This window comes from Podarcis erhardii (genome assembly GCF_964252035.2).
Source record: "Podarcis erhardii genome assembly, chromosome: 2".
In the NCBI taxonomy this organism is placed as follows: Eukaryota; Metazoa; Chordata; class Lepidosauria; order Squamata; family Lacertidae; genus Podarcis; species Podarcis erhardii.
Window position 1 is genome coordinate 71,306,921 of NC_138498.1, and position 20,661 is coordinate 71,327,581.

At 40.8% G+C, this 20,661-nt stretch overlaps 2 protein-coding genes across 4 annotated transcripts in view; both read right to left on the minus strand.

Annotated features, from left to right (window-relative positions):
- Positions 1-1,967: 1,967 nt before the first annotated feature.
- LOC309335990 (uncharacterized protein C3orf62) lies at positions 1,968-7,105 on the minus strand. 2 transcript variants are annotated; one of them, XM_081851355.1, is made up of 4 exons: positions 5,283-7,105; positions 3,854-4,283; positions 3,331-3,422; positions 1,968-2,336 (listed from the first exon to the last, which is right to left on the minus strand). In XM_081851355.1, exons 2-4 carry the CDS (start codon positions 4,276-4,278, stop codon positions 2,086-2,088), a joined length of 768 nt encoding a protein of 255 aa, XP_081707481.1. In that variant the 5' UTR covers positions 4,279-4,283; positions 5,283-7,105; the 3' UTR covers positions 1,968-2,085. The 2 variants fall into 2 exon arrangements, with proteins under 2 accessions (XP_081707481.1, XP_081707482.1); XM_081851356.1 differs by lacking the exon at positions 5,283-7,105 and adding an exon at positions 5,076-5,271.
- Positions 7,106-7,238: 133 nt separating this feature from the next.
- The window catches only part of USP4 (ubiquitin specific peptidase 4), a 36,327-nt gene continuing 22,904 nt past the window's right edge, over positions 7,239-20,661 (minus strand). For both annotated transcript variants that reach the window (XM_081851288.1, XM_081851287.1), the window contains 9 exons: positions 17,234-17,425; positions 16,179-16,267; positions 15,372-15,590; positions 15,209-15,279; positions 14,557-14,672; positions 13,267-13,416; positions 11,469-11,572; positions 10,141-10,229; positions 7,239-9,408 (listed from right to left, as the gene is read on the minus strand). In XM_081851288.1, coding sequence (XP_081707414.1) covers positions 9,289-9,408; positions 10,141-10,229; positions 11,469-11,572; positions 13,267-13,416; positions 14,557-14,672; positions 15,209-15,279; positions 15,372-15,590; positions 16,179-16,267; positions 17,234-17,425 — 1,150 coding nt within the window. In that variant the 3' untranslated portion in view covers positions 7,239-9,288. The remainder of the gene's footprint in view (positions 9,409-10,140; positions 10,230-11,468; positions 11,573-13,266; positions 13,417-14,556; positions 14,673-15,208; positions 15,280-15,371; positions 15,591-16,178; positions 16,268-17,233; positions 17,426-20,661) is intronic.

A 20,661-nucleotide genomic window follows, 5' to 3' on the forward strand; every position in this document is an offset into this window, starting at 1 on the left:
AAATTAAGTGTGGGTCCCTGCAAATTTTAAATGTACCTGCTACTCTAGAGACATACTAAGCCTAAGTCAGAATCCATTAATGATTAAAATATTGGTATAAGATTTAACCCTTGAAGGATCTCTCATTGCCAGGGCTCAGCCTTGCTGCATATGCAGCATAACTGCCAATACTCAAAGACTTGAATTTAGATGAGAGAAGCATCCAAAGATGATTCTCCTTACTGTTGCCATTCAGTGGTCCACAGACAGTGGTCCTCTGTCTACTGGGCGGCTGGTTCTTTTGAGGAGAAAGGCTTGATTAGGGGCTGGACTAGAAGTGATCTGTTGTCTCTAGAGCCAATCTTTCTCCTGCCCCCTAAGTGCATGGTCAGAGGTTATGGGTCTGCTTGAGCAGTAACTAAACACTGATTTTGGTATTGAAAAAGGACCATTGGTACACTTTGACTTTAGCTGGCACTAGCACTGAATCTATTTGTGAGTAGACTTCTTTCATTTTAAGAATTTGATTTAAATGTTTTTAAGACACGATCTAGAACCAAGGAAAATCCCTTTTTTATTAAGATACTGGTTTGTCTTTGGAAGACAAGCTTTGAGCTTTTGCTCTTATTGTCCATTAGGGAACAAGCATCTGAAGTCTCCCAATATGTATGACCTAAGGTACTTGGTAAATTATAGTTCAGTGCTTCTTGGGGGCTCGTTTGTATAATCAGAAGACAATGCACATTCCTCAGATTCATAATAACAGAACTAGGTTGATTGGATAAAATGTTCTTTAATGACTGTGGGTCAGTTGGCATAGTGTGACAGTAGAGAAAAGGCTACTGATGCCATAGTCTGAAGTTGGTCAGAATGTAAGCATTTGATTATCCTTTTGGAATAACACGTGGCCTTGGCTTATGTTTTTATGCCTGAGAAAAATGAAGGGAGCTGTTCACTGTATTTGTGTCTTTAAGAAACAAGATAATGTGTCATTGAAATGGACTTCTGGTTCAGCTCTGGTCGCACAGTAGCTAGTACTGTAAGGGAAAGTATTACATCCCTCCTGGAGCAGCTGTATCTGCCCGTGTCAGTGAGGCTCTGAAATATATCCTGTTGCCCATTTCTGCCTATGTACAGCTCTCCCTTACTGTAGCAGTATATTTATGTTTAGAGTAAGTTATAAAGTGTTCATTAGTGAAATTCAGAAGCGTTTACTTTGTTCTCTGATTCTAAAGACACATCTCTCCATCCAATTGTAGGCTTATGTGAAAACTGCTTTTAATATGATAAAATCCATCCTAAGCAGTGACCTAATTTGACTCCAGCATCAAGACTGCTTTACTAAAAAGCATTGCCCCCCTGCAACTGAAATGGTTAAAGCTACCTATACACAATAATTTGAAAAGCAAAAGAAGATTTATCACTAGTGTATGTTTGGGGTACTGGGAGATGGGTACAGCTGCTTGTTATCTCCATGTTTATAGCAAATAAACTCTTGGACTGCTCTTCAACCTTGATGGTGTACATATTCCCTGCCCCCCTTTGTGGCAGATTGTAAATATGCTCTTGAGGGGAATGTAAAGAGGTTTCTGTACTATAGCAGATGCTGAATGTTTTAAGGTACATGGAGTAACTTTAAATGTTCACTTTGTAGTTAGTTACTTCTAAAATCACTTTCACAATATCTCATCCTGTCCTTGCAAGCATTTTCTCTTGAATAGCTTTACAAAATGAGGCAGCTAAAAGCTTGAAGAACTTTAAGGCAGTTTTGCCATAATGTAGATAGTTGGATTTGTACCATCCCATTGCTTGACAAATGTAGTGGGAAACCATGACTATATAATCAGTTACCCTTTGTCACACACATTGCGGATAAGTTGTTCCTCAAAAGACAGGAAGGCAATATCTTAAGGGTAGTATCTTCTGATCTAGGCCTAGATAATGTTCAGTGTTCATTAGCCTGTGGGGAAAACACTATAACGTCACACTATTGTAAATCACTTTAATAGTGCATCTTGCAACAGAAAGGATTATTTGCCTAAGTTTCCATGGTTCAGAAGCATTAATTATCAAATCTTAAATAGCTCACACCTCACACCAGCCTTTCTACTGCAGCTGCTGCAAGGTGGAGCTGTTTGGTTTGTAATCCTCTTCCATATCCAGCAGTGTCTCAATAATTGCTTCATCCTCTAAGGTATGCTCCAGGACCTTTCTGAAACCGATCTGTGCACTCGGATCCAAGGCAGAGGCCTCATCTAGAGGAAACAGTTCACTTGAGAGCCTAGACATCTGCTGAAGTTCATTCTCAAAGTCAGTTTTCCTGTGCATCCTCTCTGATGGCCAAATAGCTGGGTTATCTTCAGTGTAAAAACAAGAATGCAACTAATCAGTCCTGCCCCTAAATATCTGCACAAGTTGTTGAATAGCTGTTACATAGAGGGATTTTCAGCATAAACACTCCTGCTAAGCTTCCATTGGCCAACATGTAAAGTAAGTGCAAGTACTAGGCTTTTTCCCCCCTAAAGAAGAACCCAACCCACTGCTTTTAGCATTCTAATATCAATTACTCAAATATCTCCCTTCCAGCTTTGGGGTAAAGTATCTTCATGTTTGTCAATAGGTGATGGCTTGAAAGCAAGTGTGTAGCAATGGATGTGAAGGATTCTAAATTATGAACGCTAATTGGGCCACAGTGGTCTAAAGAAGGGATGATTCACCTATGAGCTGCATCCTGCCTGCCAAGACTTTTCTATGCCCTTCTCTTCTCTCTCTCTCCTCACCCCCAGGAATTTGGCAGGGGTGGTGGTTAATTCTTTTACCCATTCAATTCTTCCTGCATGTAGAGTACTTCTCAGAAGGCTTGTGCAAGTTCAGGATGCAAATGGTCTCCCACTCACCTGATAAATTACCTGGTGAGTGGGAAAGAAGCGGCATTGCCATTGTGATGGAAGGATCAGAGTACAGAGCCTCCATCTCCCTATTCACCAGATCAATCATTGGGTCCAAAAGGTTAGCCATCCTGGCCTAAAGTATTCCTCCCTAGCCATATGTAACTGTTTCCAAGTCAGAAAGTCTTGTTTCAAGGATATGCATGCTAACCTTTTCTGCTGTTCAAGCCCTTGGCTTTATGCTGAAATTATTTGCCATGGTACACCCTGTAATAATGCATTCACTCTAACAGCTATTGGTTAAAAACTTGATTAAAACTTGTTCATGTAATGGAGAAATAACTAAAGATACCTCACCAGGTTACACAGTCTATTACAGACTCTGCAGGTATGCAACTCAATTGCTCTTTACAGTGCCAGTTTTAAAAAGCCATGTCTGGTAAGCAGGGCAGACAACACTTACCACTCATATTGTCAAGATCTTTCGGGCTCTGTGGAGGAACATCAGTGGCACTTATACTTCCTTCTGACTTCACAGGCCTTTCATCAGGTTTGCTAAACACCACAGGAACACGTTATGGAGACATTGTTCAGTTAAACATTCTCTAAAGTGTATGATCTCTACCAAAATTTTACACTAGTATATCTTAGCTTTTTGAATCATGGTTTAGAACTTTCCTGTATGTTGAGAAATAAATGTGCTTGCACCAGCAATTACAAAACAATTAGTAGAGGTGGTCTAAAACTGAACCATGAGGAGCACCCTAACACTGTGCTTTACCATTCCACAGAGTAAGGCAGTGGGATTTGAGCTTCTCTGAAAGGTGGCAAATTGTTAATTAATAAATAAATGTATTTCTCATGTGACAACATATTTTGAGCCAGCTCTTTGGACCAGTCTGAAGCCACATCAACAGCCATCTGAATAGAAGCTCAGTGCTATTCATCCTGAGACAAAAATTAAGCCTGTGACAAGCAGAGCATACCTTAGATGTCCTTTCCTCCATCTCTCACTGTCTTCTGGGCTGATGAAAAACTGCCGGTCAGCCATGAAGATGGGAGGATGTAGCCATGTGTTTTCCTTGCTTGTCAAGGGTTCCCGTTTTGTACATGGAATGTTGGAAGCAGTAGTCACTGGAATTAAGTTTGGCCTGAAGAGGGGATTCTCCTTTTCAGGAGTGGAAGAGACTGGTAAAGATGACTGGGGGCAATACACAGTTGAAAGAGTAAGTTCTCCCTTCTGACTAAAGAGATCTGCATTTAGGGGTGAAGAGGGCTGTGCTGTCTGCAAGTCAAAGTTCTGATCAGTGGTGGAATCTGGGGAGGGGGGGAAAGGAACCAAGAGGTCTTCCACTGCTCTGTCAATAGCTGCAGTTAGCTCCTTACGGCATCTGTTCAGCTTTTCTGACATCTCACCTGAAAGGAAGAAGTATCACGTTGTCCAGGAGTTTGGTTATATAAGAAAATATAAAGTTGGGAGGGTGCGCACAGATTGAAATCAATACTAAGTTGCCAATCCATTCAGTTATAGTGCAGTCAGCTAATCCTAGCATTTCCTTTTCTCAATATACTATGTCCTTGACACAGATGGATTACTGAATGTTAATGCAACATTAAAAACAAAAAGGATTAAAAAATCAGATGCGATTTTTCAAATACTTCACACATAGGCCATGATTTTTACATGAGTGCTGAAGTACACTTTAGATTGTTTTATTCAGGGCTACTTATAATCCATTGTAGTTTGACATTTGCATAGCATACAATACTTCCTGCTAGACTTTCTTCAGGAAGACATGTCTTCAAAACCTTATTCAGCTGTTAAACTTGTCAGGTGAATTTGAGACCAGCCTAATCTACGTTACAAGGCTGTAAGGATAAGGAGGACCCTTATACCCCAGCTCGATCACCAATACCTGTGGGAGAATCAATGGCTGTCCCCCAAGTTGGTAAGGCACATTTGACATCAGCACAAAACTGATCCTTCAGTGTTACTGACCTCCTGTGGAATGAACATCCAATAGAGATTTAGCAGGCACCTGCAATATTAACCTTCAAACTCTTGCTCGAAAACTTACTCAAAACTCATCAGGCTTGTGTCAATTAAGGTTTGTGTGTCAGTTTTAGTAGACACTTGCTCTAGTAAAACCCAGCCATAGAAATCCCGTTATATTCTCCCAATATATCCAGAAAGCCACTACAGCTTACCTGGTTCTTTACTTGCAGTCAAAAACCTTTCACTTCATCTATTAACAAGGTATAAGAATGGACCATTTTTTCTACTCTTGTGACTACTGAGTGGTTAATAAGTGCTAACGAGTAATTTAACACGCTTTCATAGTTTGAATAAACGCCCCTTGTAAATTGAACGTGGAGCAATCCATCCTACACACAAATCAACTCTGAATTGTTCACCTGTTGTGATGGTTTACCAAGTCGTCCCAATATCAAGACAAGTGCAGGATAGAAGATCGATTGCTTAAGCACTTTTGAGTAACATGGGGATGATCAACAACTGGATCTGGATACTTCTAGTAAACAGTCTGTTGCCTCCCCCCTCTACTGAAGGTTTTCAACTGTCACGGAACCTTTCCCCTCTGCTAGAACTTTCTCTCAGGATTGTACTTGGTGCCTTTTGCCCAACACCATAAGACAGACCATTTCAAAATCAACTTTGAGTAAAATCATCTCTCTGCCACATAACCTTCTTGATGCCAACTGATGTTTCCAACCTAGCATTTTTTACCTAGTGCTTGTCACATAACCCAGGGCTGTGGTCGAGGGTACTGGGCTCCATCTCACATTAGCCCCAGCTAGCCAATGATCAGCAATTATGGGAACTGTAATCCAGCAACCTCTGGATGACCACAGGCTCCTCACCCCAAAGCAGGCAATCAATGATAAGAATAATGAATTTTATTATTTATACCCATCTTACTGGGTTTCCCCAGCTACTCTGGCCATCTGACAGCATATATATAACATAGTAAAATATCAAACATTAAAAACTTCCCTATGTCTAAGTTATGTAGTTCTTTATCTCTTTGGCATCTTTCTGTCACCTCTGCCTTTTCCTTGGCACTGCTCCATAGCTGATCCAATGTAGGACTTAATACTATACTAGGATTCACTCAAGAACCCCCACATTTTAACATGGATTGGCAAAGAAGGAAATCAGCTATTCAACTTTCTTCCAACTGTCCTTTTGTGCTTTAACAGTGATTTTAATTCTTTCCATACTCTGATCACATAGCTGGAGAAGTTAACAAAGAAAACTAGTTCCATTTTAGAAATAAAAATGACAAAAATGCTTTTACATGAGATGCACCTCTAATCCATTTTATAATCTTGCCTACATAGTCAAAAATATTTTAGGCGTAGCCAGCACAATGGTATCAGGTGTAAATTATAGTTTGTATTACTGTAAATATATTCTGGTCTTGTCTTTTTCCATTACATTGGTACCTCTGGTTAAGAACTTAATTCGTTCCAGAGGTTCGTTCTTAACCTGAAACTGTTCTTAACCTGAAGCACCACTCTAGCTAATGGGGCCTCCCGCTGCCGTCGCACGATTTCTGTTCTCATCCTGAAGCAAAGTTCTTGACCCAAGGTACTATTTCTGGGTTAGCGGAGTCTGTAACCTGAAGCACCTGCAACCTGAGGTACCACTGTACTTACCCCACCTTTTATGCTTTATAATAATAAAAGCTTCTTGAGTTAGTGTCATCAAATACATTGCTTACACTATAGTCATTCAGATCTACTTTTTACAATGGGAATCAGAGATAAAGCTATTTCCTCCCAAGCCAAATAGGAAATTAATGTCTCAGCAAATGGAAATCCTTGCTCTGATGGGATGTGCTAGTTGAATACCTTACAGATAAAAGCTGGCCCAGAGTTTTCAGAAGCAATTTCAAAATAAAGCTAATTTTGATCAAATTTATTTGTACTAGGTACTACTGTGCTCTCGCAACCTTGTATATAGTGCTGGTTTGCAATGACTTTATTTCCTTGGGAGGGGGTGGGAGAGAGGAGAGAGAGAGATATATATTTACAGACAGAGATGATATTTTTTGGAATTATGCATTTATCTACATGCATATCCTGGGCACATTTATCTACATGTACCATGATTTTTAAAACACAAGTCACTTGGAATCCTTTGGGTAACAAAGTCTAAATAATCAATAATCAATAATAAAATTGCAGAGCACCACTGTATTCCAAAACACACACTTCTGCAGAAAATAAAGTTCCAATAACATTTGCAGTGTTTCATACAGACTACCAATTAAAAACTAGAGATACAGGTTTGAGTATCTATTTCAAATCCCCATCCACCATACAGAAAAAACAAAGTCCACACTCAAGTGCAATCCACTCCTTTTTAATTTTTTCCCCTTTTATACAGTAAAGCCAGTCACTTACAAAGTGCTAGTCTAAAAACAGATTTTGACACTATACAGAATGTACACACCAGCTAGGATCCAGCCTGGTCAGAGGCAAATCCAGGTTCCTAATACCATCTTTACAGCATTTAGAAGAAATTTAGTTCAGGAGCCCAAAATCACCCAAACACAAATGTGCACACTATCTGACCATACAGAGCAGTGAAAAGATTGCTGCAACAGTATGGAACAGAAATACATATGGTTACATTAAATTGCTCTTTGCTTTTAAATATCTGTTTCCTTATCTGTCCAAATGTTACATTCCAAAGTAAATATAACCCGGAAAAAACACAACAGTGCAATGCTACAGTTTGAATTTAGCCTTTAAATAATTCCAGCCCTAACCCTACCCACCAACCCAAGTGTGCAGGAAAATAATATCCAGTTGAAACAAGATCTCAAATCAATTAAAGAACCTGGAAGCATTAGCAACTGAACCAAACAACTCAAATTTCAGTGTTTAAAAGGACTATCCTGGAGAAAGCAATAGTAATCACTGGAAGATAGTGAGCAAAATGCAGCTGACAGCAATGAGGACTCTTCTGCTCTGTAAGTTAAAAAGAACACAATCACTTTTAATCAGTTCTGTTAAAATGATGTGGCCTGACGATGCCACTGGCTACCACTTGCCTGACGTCATGCTGATAAAGATCAGCACAGAAGCAGTCTGGGAGAGGAATATTTCTTAGTTTGCTGAAGGGAATCCGTGGGAATGTGTTCAGAGCACAAAAGTGAAACACCTTTACACAGGTGCCAAGGTAGTTTCAAAGCCATGACACTAAATGGGAAATGCCTTAAGGTGTCATAGCAGTGTGCATGGGAATTCCACGGCGTTACCTGAAAGCTCCTTTCCTAGAAGGTTCTTGTCTATCATCCTCCATGGAGGAGGAGGCTGTGGGTAGGAAGAAGTCAAACAACATTTACTCTTGCCATCTCTCAGCCAATGAGAAAAAAAATACTAAGGAGGTATGAGGATAGCAGAAGATTACAAAAAGAGAAATGAAATGGCTAGAAAGAAAAATAGTGTGTCTGAGACCACCCAAAAGGACATATGCCACTGGACACTGATTCCTATGCAGCCTTCAAGAGATGGACTCTGAACTTTTCATGGTGTGGCTGAAAGTGCAGAGAAATAGAAGACAGCTGACAGTGGAATTTCAAAAACTACCAGGGAAAGTTATTTTAGCTCCCCAATGAGACACTTGAATAAAGAAGCCTTGTGATTGCACAATATGTAAGTTACCAACTAGATCAGGAAGAAACTCAGAGCATATAAGTCTTCATGTGAGTTGGTGTGAAGAATAGGCCCCATGAATACTGCTGCTGGAAAGGCTGGGGTGGGGGAGAGTTAATCTTTGGGACGGATCCTAAATAATTGTTTTATTAGCACGCAACAAGAAAATGTGGGGATTGTGACTCCTGTATGGGACACAATGAGCCAGAACAAATATGCAATTTTCTCTTTTTATTAAAAGCACACACAAGCTCACCATGCCATGTCAGCAAGGGACTGACAGGAACATAGTGCCAAAATGTGCTGTGCAAGATTGGAACTTGTGCCAAATGTTCACTTCTCTTTTACTCTGGAAACACAAGCACTCAGGCATCTTCTGCAATGCATAGAGCTCAAACCAGAGTTCTACTTACAGTCAAATGTTGTTTCCTCTTGCAACACAGCCCCACTTTCATGCATTGCTGCAGTCATACAGCATAGCTCCTGCTTCCACACAGTTTCTGCCAGACTACACAGTCAGATTTAGATAACACTTTATTGAATAACTATTTGTTTAAAAGCTCTTTGGCTATGATATACCCAAGTCCTTGACATCTTATTGCTTCCCTATGCTATCCATAGTTAATGCTCATTGAGTCCTTCTGTACTGATACTCCTGTTTGATTCTTACAAAAATCAGTTCTTGGATGCCTTTTAAAATTAGCAATATGACTTGTTTAAACCCCACCACATAGGTTCAGTTGGTATCCATGCCATCACATTCCTCAGATTTCAGCTCGGTACTTTTGCAAGGAGCGGGGTTTCCCTTGAGCATGCCATCTCTACGTTGGTAGAAGAGGACATATGCCGCTTTTGTCTGCAAGGCAAGGTGAGAAATAATGGGATTAAATTGGTCTTCAAGCCTGCATGCAAGAGAAGTCCCAGTACCAATACCCTGTTCTCTAGTAGCTCTGTAGATCTAGAGCAGCCTCCCACAACTTGGTGCACTCTGCATGTTTTGGACTACAACTCTCTATCATCCCTGACCGTTCACCATACTGGCTGGAGCCAATGGAAACTGTAGTGCCACATCTGGAGGGACCTATGTTCGCTACCTGTGTTCGATAGAAATAGATAATCCAGCATTCATTCCTGAAAGTGATTTAGGCAAACAGTGTCAAGAAAGTCTGACCAAGTCAAACAGAGCTGCACTCAGCTCCATCTTCCTTATGAGTTTCCAGGTGTATGCCTCAATTCTTTTTAGGAAACATTCTGCATGTCCATTCCTATCTCACAACTGTGCCGATTTAGCAGCTGCATAAACATTGTTAGGGAGTATTGGGGGGGGGGGAGGGAGCTGACTCTCAGATCTCATGCCCTTTTTTTAAAAAAAGGGTTTTAAACACATTGCTTACACAGCAGCCAGGCACACTGAAAAGTGAAGTGCCAATGAAATCCCTGTCAACCTGCATCTTAATGTATAGAACTATGCAGCGATGAAAATGTGTATTGTTGGTCTGAGCCTCAATTTAAGTACTGAGTAATGCCCCTGTAATTCTAAAAGTTACAGAGTACATCAAGGTATATTCAGTTGACTTCAAATACATACCACTATTTGATCTTCGGATGCTGGAGACACACTGCTGTCATCAAAGTAGTACCATTTGCCATTCACTTTATTCTTAGCATATGCAGTATCTACCAGGGAAGCAGACGAGACATAATGGACTTGTTTAGAGGTACAGAGTGAAATTTACAAGTGCTGATAGCCCACAGTTCCATTTAACAGTAGCTTTTTTTTGGTTAAACTCAGTAATCAAAGGCCACTTTGTGCCTAGCTGACAATGGCCAAAAGGAGCATGAAGAGCCATTAATAGTTTGAGATTAGAAAAACATTCTGATTTGCTATCTGTGTCAAATATGTGGCAAACCTTGAACAGTTTAATCAGATGTAACTTGTAGATTCTCTTTTACAACTTAATTGAATGGTTTTATGTTTTGCACAGGTATTTTTGGTGCAACAGGAGCAACTACAAAGATGCTAGTCCCAATCCTCCAGTGGTACAAATGTGATGGAGGTTCAGTGGGACAGAGGAAGAAAGCCTTGATTTGAAGCAGAGCAAAGGCTATTGGTTTAAGAAGGCATTTACTCTAGTTATAATAAAAGAGAAAGTTACTGAGAAGGCGCAGCACTGCATTGGGACAAGGCATAGCTTCACATTTTTAATAGCAAAGGTCCAATGAGCATTTGTGTGGTACACATGCAACTCACAAGTTGTTGTTTTTTTAAGCCCCACCTCCAAAATGCACACTCATAGGGAATGGTGACTGCCTTTACATGATCAGGTATGCACAGGCATTGTTCAAAAGTCAAGACCACATTTGAAGAGTTTCTCTTAGTCCTTTTACGAGGCAGAGTGGGGAATGGAAGGAGCTTGATAAACCAGCCCCAAGTCAAACCCTTCTTCAAAGAGCCAACTTCTCACCTGATGGAGCAGAGATCAACCCATTGTTCTGGACCAGTGGATGTCAACCGGTAGGAATAAGCAACAAATAGCTTGTACTAGGAAACACATTTATATTAGGCCCTATCTACTTTGACATTACATTAGTGGGCTGAAATCTGGATCACCCCTGCTCCTGTTTTGTGAAACCAGAGTTTAAATTTGTACAGTATTTCAACAAGTTGCAGTTCCATCCACCAGAGCATCTTATCTGAAGGAGCAACTGCATTTTGCTGCCCACAGAGTACTCAATTCAGTTTTAAAATACTACTATAGTCCATACCCAGTAAGCCTGACTAACACCTGGGGTGGAGGGGAGCCTGCGCTGAAATCTGTCAGGTCTTCCACTAAGTTCCTTTTATCTTGCATATTATCTAATGGGAACATTTTGAAATTCTGCAGTTACACATCCAGAAAGAACATAATTACTCACAGTGGCCAACACCCATGCCTCCATAGTGATTGGAAACAGCAATGAGGTCATACACATATGGGCTTGCTGCCGGGTCACAAACGAACTCAGACATGTTCAAATCCCTACAAGAAAGAGTCACAAGGGAAAGGTCACCCAGCAACAAGTGCAAGGTGATACTGAAACCTCAAGACAAATAAAAAGACTTCCATGAGCTCCCAGACAGTGCTGTAAGCACCCAACACTTCTTTTTTAAATATCCCAATATTTAGCGTCAGTAACTGACTTCACTGCCACTGCTAACTCCTAGCAGGAAAGCCAGTTCACAATACAGTGGTGCCTCACAAGACGAAATTAATCCGTTCCGTGAGTCTCTTCGTCTAGCGGTTTTTTCGTCTTGCGAAGCAAGCCCATTGACAGCTTAGCGGATTAGCGCTATTAGCGGTTTAGCGGCTTTTAGCAGCTTATCAGCTTAGCGGATCAGCTGATAAGCGGCTTAGCTGCTTAGAAAAAGGGGGGGACGGGGGGAAAACCGCAGGAACTCGCAAGACATTTTCGTCTTGCGAAGCAAGCCCATAGGGAAATTCGTTTTGCGAAGCGCCTCCAAAACGGAAAACCCTTTCGTCTAGCGGGTTTTCCGTCTTGTGAGGCGTTCGTCTTGCGGGGCACCACTGTATCAACCTCAATAACCACACAGTGCTCCCCCAATGTCCCTGCAGATGCAGGAACAGGCATTTCCACAATACACCACAAATGTAGTGGCAATTTTTTCAGTTGCAGCCAATGCTGGGCGATTTCCATGATTGCAACATCTGTGGACATTGGAAAGCCTCGTTTGCATGAGGCACTGTACAAATGCATTCTCAAAGTGCATTGAGACAAAACTGACTGTGTGACCTAACCTCAAGTGACTTTTGGGAGAGGTGCTCAAATATGGTAGCTTAGCAGTTGTTGTTCAGAGTTGGACTTATCATATATTCCAGTGCTACAGAATTACAGAGAAAATATTAGACCTCAATACCCTCCGGTGAACAGAAACGGCAGGCGTAAGATCAGGGCCAAGCACTTACGACTTTCTATTCTGCCTCTACTACACCCCACATCCAAATCAAGTCCTGGATGCATATACAGTGGTACCTTGGTTCTCGAACGTAATCTGTTCCAGAAGTCCGTTTGAGTTCCGAAACGTTCAAAAACTGAAAGCGGAAGCCTCAATACAGAAAACTCAAAATGGAAGCCACGTTTCCTGTTCGACTTCCAAGGCGCGTTTGAAAACTGTGGCATTTACTTCCAGGTTTTTGGTGTTCAAGTTCCGAAACGTTCAACTACGTTCAAAAACTGAGGTACCAATGTATATGTCAAGGCTCTGACTGTGCAGCAGACTTAGGGAGAAATTCAACATCACACTACGATAGTTCCATTAATGCAAGCATTTCCGCATGCCAGATGGAACCATCTTCCCTCTCCTCCTCTCCTACCACACTGTCCTAGAGAACCACTCAGAGCTGGTGGAAGGCATGCGGGCGGGCGGGGGGTGGGGGGAGTGGGAAAGCCCCATTCTGTTGGCTCCTGCTAGTGCAACTATTTAGCTGAATCCAGCTCTTAACCTCTAGTGCATTATGTTGTTGTAAAATATTAATCGACCACTGAAGTGGATGGTAGAAAACTGTGAGACATGCTTCTGGCTCCTCACATTTTGAAGGCTAAAATCCAGCCTGTGTACCAAGGTTCTAGTTCCCAGCTGGGTTCTCCAGTCAGTGAACCCCAATTATTTGTATTTCTTTTTTGCTCTGACCACCAATGCAACCAAAAATCCTACCTGATAGGGAATTCAACCACAGTGTCAAGCTTATCCCTCCAGTATCTGTTATATGAGAAGCGTTTTAAATGTACTACTAAAATACGTGGAAGTGACCAGAGATCAAATTTCTTAGTGGCTTGTTGATGTTTCTTGCAATTGGGACAGTACCTGAAAGAACACCAAAGAGAAAGGTAAACAAAAATAATTATTATTATTCTTCCTCCTTTCTAATCTTTGAAAACATTTACATTTGTATATATTTAATAAAAAACCTTAGGGACAAAAAATGAATAATACTGAGGAGACACAGAAACCATGCCCTGAATAAGGACCAGGCTGGAAAACTGGATGTAACATCACATTCTGTTCTGGCATAACAGCAAGACAGCAGTTAGGAAAAGCTTGAGCTACCTTCCTGTCAAGGCCAGCAAATTGGATGTCCATCCTGATGAGGTGGCAAAGAGAGCTAAGGAACAATAATCAGAGAAGAGGAAATACTGACAGATGGATTCTCAAGGAGCCCCCAACTAGACTGCACTGTGAAAATGCTGTGCCACTTTTTGCCTCCAATTTGTCTTCCAGTGGGTAGTCTGATCCGCCAGTATACCAGAGTGTAGCTTCATGTTAAGTCCAGCATTTCAGTTCAGTCACAGGCCAGGATAGCAAGTTGGAATGTTTTGCAAAGCCCACATCCAGAGATGGGGAGGAACAGAAGAGATTTGTGCTGAAGTCTACAGATGTATGTGTGCTGAGGCAAAGTTATCAATGTCCAAAGATAGAAGGGGTAGCCTTTGTGGCTGGCCTACACAAGTTTCCCAGCAGTACATTAGTTCTGTAGAAATAGCAGCTGCCTGTATAAACCTGTAAGATCACTTACATCATCTGGGGAAATTTTACTTATGACACTGTAGCCTACAGATAATCACAGGGTGATTACCTGAAACAGGTATTTTTGCCCAGGCTTTCCTTAATCCATAGGATTGGACCCTATTATTGCTATTAATGCAACTGTACATAATCATGTAAGCCTTCCTTTTGACAGCATGTTATAATTCTTATATGCATGTAGTACAAAGAAGTTAATATTTTCCAGGATGGGTCAAGCGCTGTTCTTACCACATGTGAAAAAAGCGCTGTTCTTTAACCATGTGAAATCAAGCCACCTCAAAAGTGACTAAATGAAATCAGTCTGAGCTACCTTTTCTACATGACCTACAGGGCAAAATGCATAGATAATATCCATGCTTTAGTCAGTTGCTAAACACAGTCCAGAGATGTTATTGCTATGAGAAAACACAGCAAACCTACCATGGATCATGTTCACCAAGTGTTTCCATAGTAGTGAACAGTTCTATGCAATCTTTCAGAGCTACGGTAGTTTTCTTCTTCTGTGGCTGAAACATACTGTTGTGTTTTTCAAATGCCTACCAAAAAAGAAATATACATTATGTTTTTTCCTCAAGTGTAAGATGCATGTTAAACCTTCTAAAAATTAACACACCACACAGGAGAATACTTTAAACCCTTCTATACTAATTGTCTGCAACTTTTATTTCAGCTTGATTCTTTGCCCTCCTCTTCTCTGGTAATGCCTCCGTACACTTTACTCATACAAAGATGGTACAATACCGTTTCTGTAATCACACATATGATGTCAAGTGTGAGACAGGTAAAGACCTGGGTCAGCCAAAATGGGGTTTGCAAAGCTCAGTGGTAAGCGGTGTGCACAAAGCTGAACCACCAGCTGATCACCAACTCTTGAGAAGCCTTGTGAATGGCACTCTGCTGGTGCTGATAATGACCTGTTGTCAATATTCTATGACATTGCTCTATTTCCTCAGTACTTTTATCAAAGTACAAAGGCAGAATAAACCACATAATCTTGCCTAACCCCCTGACAACAGTTATAAGGGGCCAGACTACAGCTGCGCCCTTTAAAAGGTGGGAGAACGCTAATCACCTGTGCCTCATGTTCATCAAAAAGCAACTTTCGGGTGTCAGAATCCCAATCAATAGCAAGAGTTGCATGAGCTGGAAAAGAAGAAAAGAAGAAAAGCAATAACATCATGTAAATCTGCCAAAGATGAGGTGTGTCTAGGATGACAATTAGAGGAGATACCTACAACTCAACTTGAGGATTTTCCCATCTGTATTAAGGGAGTTTATTTCTGATGTTCCATAAGAGTTCACAAGACTGAAGCTAAAGAGATGCCTTCTGTGATGCAGGCCTTCCTTTTCCAGGTCATCCTGGATGCAGTCCTCTGATTTGCAGGCATCTGTTTCTGATATTTTCTCCTTACTGTCTTCCTCTCCATTCTGATGTTCCATTTCTTCAACATCACCTGAAACACATTTTAAAGATTGTTTTTCACTTTTGTTGTTCCTCCATAGCATTTATAATATCCTTTGTCTGAAAAACTAATGAGAGTTTGGATTTGAAGAGTTTGGATTTGATATCCCGTTTTATCACTACCCGGAGGAGTCTCAAAGCGGCTAACATTCTCCTTTCCCTTCCTCCCCCACAACAAACACTCTGTGAGGTGAGTGGGGCTGAGAGACTTCAAGAAGTGTGACTGGCCCAAGGTCACCCAGCAGCTGCATGTGGAGGAGCGGAGACGCGAACCCGGTTCCCCAGATTACGAGTTTACTGCTCTTAACCACTACACCACACTGGCTCTCTTAATGAGCAAATGATTGCAACAGCAGCTTTGAAAGGAATGCGGCTAAATCAGAGAGAACCAGGGAGGAGTCTGTACCCAACTTTGCAAGTTATCACAACATGCAATATACTTAATAGTGTTATTTGAAGAATATTTCTAAAGCACAGAAGGTTGTATACTACTACAGGATGTAATACTATTTAGGAGTCATGTCTACTACTTTAGACAACACAGATTTAGTTAAATAATACCCATCTTAGGATAATTTACCTTCAGACACACTACTGGAGCCATTGCAATTCTCACTATCTGGACATCCTTCAGAACATTCTTCTTTTAAGGAAACTTTTACATAGCGACTGAAACACATAAATTATTTTTTTCATTAAACGCTGACACGAGTGACCCATTATTGGAAAGGCAGGTACATTAGGAGAAAAGAACAATTAGTGCAAAATCTCCTCTAGATGTTGATGATTACAATTCCTACCATTCCTATGTTGACTGGGGTTGATGGGAGTTGGGTATCTATCTCATCAGGAAAGCAGCCAGATTGAAAGTACAGAAATATTTCCTCACCCACTACGATTATCATACACATATAAAATAAAAGGATCCTTAAAGCCCTTGAATTTCCTTGAAAATTGGTAAGATATGTAAAAGAAAATATGAAATAAACAAACTGAGATATGAAAGCATAAACGATAGCCACACATCCTTACAATTTTTCATTGATTCACTGTTTATGTTATTACCATAGGAGTTTTCTCTTAGGATATAGAATGCTGTAATATAATCAACATTTTCACAAATATGGTAACATCAAGATAAACAAACTAATTTAGTTCAGTTCCTTAAGTTAAGCATGCATTGTGTGATGACTATTAGTTTAGATTTGGGGTGGAGTTTTTTTAGCAAAGAGAAATTCATGGAAGCTTAATGTAACCTGTATACACAGAAGCGATACACAGATAAGGGCCAGGAGTTTCTTGTGCCGCTTCTGAGTTTTCAGAGGTATCTGGTTGATAGCTGCTAGTAACAAAAAGTTGGTCTTTGATCTTAGATTCTTTTTGGGTTCATATAAAGGAAGAGTTTCAACCAACCAAGTTAATACAAGACATTTGCCAGAAAATTCTACAACTATGGAAGTATTTGCAGTTTCAAACTCATACTGATAAGCTACCAGTGGATGCAGAACAATAACAATTAGGGGCACACAAACTAGTAACATCTAATAACAATCCTATTGTAAAGTAATTGGAGAAACAGAGATGATTGGACTTAGAAATGAGTAAACTTATATGCCACAGAGGTCCTGTACTCACCTAATCCGCTCCAATATAACATTGTACAAGTGATCTAGGGTAAGCTTGTGTTTGGGTATAGCTATGAGTAGTGGTTGCCCATAGAGAACAGTCCCCGGAGCAGCACTGGATTGTCTTGCCTTCTTTTCTCTGAAGTAAACTGAAAGAGTGATGCATTCAGCACCATCTTCCGTTGACTTACAAACTTCGTATCTGTACAAAAGAGAGAAGAATAGTGAGCAAAGTTCAGTCCTTTCAGAACTGGTAAGAGTGTCATGCCAGTCTTAAGCATTCACACTTGGAAGAGTCATATTCTACATCACAGTTCTTAAAATAGGAGCTGATTCTAAGCTCATGACTGAATAAACCATTTCCTTCTCCCTTTACTTTGAACAATTAGATACGGTTTTATTTAGAAAGTGTCAAAAGTTACCAGGTAATGAGGGCCCTGCCTGGAGACATGCAATGCAAAAACATCTAGTGATCAGTCTTATGGTGTTAACCCAAGACAGTAACTTGTACCCACAGGCATTCACAAACACCCGTTAAACAAACCTTCGACAACTAGAGCCATGTAGAATTTAATGCTGTATGACCTAGTACCGGAACAATAAAGCAGCTTGCTAGGAAACAGGATATTTGTTAGGAGTCAAGGAGAACCAGGTGATTGAAGGGTGCATAAAGATCGGGGGGAGGGGGTCAAAAGAATGAGAAAAAGAGCACAGGACCCATAGGGAAAAAGGAAAAGACCTATGAAACTCATCTGGGACAAAGAAAGTGAAGAAGTGGAGTACTGTTCCCTCAGGCACAGCTCCAAAAAACAGCAGCAGACCAAGCCTCCTCATTATTGCAACACTTGCAAGTTGTATCTTCTCTCAACACCTCCCATGAATATGAAAGTCCTCCCATCTACTAGCACTTCCACCATGCATGTAGTAGTAGCCCTACTCAGAATGGTGCCTTGTAGTGATTCCTCACCACATCTCTGAGTGACAAAACTGAGGCACTGTACCTACCAAGGTTACAAAACAAATAGCCTTTTGCCTCTCACACTGAAAGGAAACACACAATCTATATGCATGAATATAGGGAGGTATTCCTCTTGCTGTACCTCAACATTTGGTGTCTGTGAATTCATCCAGATTTTTCAAATCCTATTGATACTGTGTAAGTAAAACAAACAAACCAACTGTACACCTAAGTACATAAACATTGCAACTGCCCGCTATTATTAACAACCTCCACAATAACCCTAAATAGAATATTATTGATATGAAAATATAGCTTAAAATGGGTATTATTGGTTAGCTTAATGTGCAAAGTTGCTACAGTGGTACCTCAGGTTAAGTACTTAATTCGTTCCAGAGGTCCGTTCTTAACCTGAAGCACCACTTTAGCTAATGGGGCCTCCTGCTGCCGCTGCACCGCCGGAGCATGATTTCTGTTCTCATCCTGAAGCAAAGTTCTTAACCCGAGGTACTATTTCTGGGTTAGCGGAGTCTGTAACCTGAAGCGTATGTAACCTGAAGCATATGTAACCCGAGGTACCACTGTACTTGGTTCTTTACATATTGTTTTTCTTTCTTTTTTTACTCAAGACCCAAATTACAACAAGTTCGCTCTAGATTTAGCCCTGACTTATTTTTCTGATTTCTTTAACAATGTTAATTTAGATTACGGTAATCTGAAATATGCTTCAATTAAGTTAGATTCAGACACTGGCCTTAATTTCCTTAATTTTTTTTCTAGACACCCAAGACCAACCAATTTTGGCCACAGTTGCAAAAGGGGGAAAAATAGCCAAAGTAGACAGCAGAGCCCAGCATCCAAATGTGGCTACAAATGATCCCTTCCTCAGTCATCAGATCAGTCATTTGAAGAGTGGAGAATGGGCGATAACCCTTCCTCCTCATCTAATCTGCATGGATCAACTAAAGAGGGGAGCTGCCTGCCTATGTAAACCCTGGGTGAGTGTATATATGTGAGTGTGTGGGAGTGGCCACACCTACTGCTGCTATGTGACTCTCCGAGGGTAGGCTAGGAGTGAATGTGTCCCTTAGGTCCCAAAATGTTACCCAACCCTGCTCTAAAGCAAAGAGCAGAATCACTCAAAACTATTTTGCTTCAGGCTATATAATCTCTAAGGAAGGAGCATTTCTAGGGTCAGGTTTTATCTTAGTTTATAGTTGTATTCCACCACCCATCCAAAACCCATTATCAGAGAGAAAACCAAAGAGTAATAGGATAAATCTTGTATTTCAGATACTACGTTCAAAATCTCCATAACCATTCAGTCTTTTACCAGTTCCAAGCAAACAAGGGTAGAGAAACTATGCAAGGTAAGGTGGGCAGGAAACCAGGGTAAAGTGACTGGCATGAGAATATTATGACAGTTGATGTCAGTAAGTTAAGTGTGACCTGCAAATCATTTTGGCAAAGTTTCATCAATTTTAAACATATATGCTGAATGCCTCCATTATCCAGGCTAAGATAACAAAGGCACTCAAACATATAAAATCTCTCCAGCCTCATATCCCAAGATGCTTCCCCTGGGAAGGAAAAAACCCGACAAAAACTTTGCATATTTGTGCAATGATAGACACTTACCTGACCCCTTGTAGGCTGGCTCCATGCTCCAGCAGGATCCTGGGTGATGTGATATCACCATCATGGCACATGCTGGGGCTTTACATCGGAGCAGGAGCCTAGTTGGGGCGGAGCATCATGGGACCTAAGGGGAAAAAATAGTAAGTGTCTGCACTGAGTGCTGAATGCCCCTTCTAGTTTAGCCTGGGGGAATTCAGCACAAGTGACGCATGTTGATGTAGTTTTGCCAGATTGATTTGCAGATCACCTTTATTACAATCTGTCAACTGAACATTCAGTAGGAGAGGCAACTTTCCCAAGAATTGCTGACCACCATGTTCTTATAAATGCTTGGACTCAAACTTTACATCCTCCTGCCACTCATGAATGCCTCCAACGCATCTACCATACCACATTAACCAATCCTCTAAGAACTGGTTAAAGTATGTATGCAATACACCTGGAGAGCAATTCAGCTAATAGATTAATACTGGAAATTCTTTGTTAGCTCCCAGCTACTGAAAAAAAAGTGATTTCCGATATTTGCAATATGGTGCCAAAAACAGCACAACTGAGAAAGAAAAAAAGGCAAACATGATAGAACTAATTCAAGTTCCAAAACAGAGGAGATGCTGGAGATTGGTGATCAGCTCACCTAAATTTTCCCTCTCACTTAAAAACTGTGGGGTGGAGGGATTCATTTTTGATCACCACCGTTGCCTTAAGGAATAGAGGTAAGCTTTGCTCTGTGCCATTTTCCAGGTCTACATTATGCACATTCTGAAGCTTCAAGCCCTCCAGGCCTTACAGGCACCTACATTTTAATTGCTACATATATATGGGTTTAGAATGAATTGGTGTGA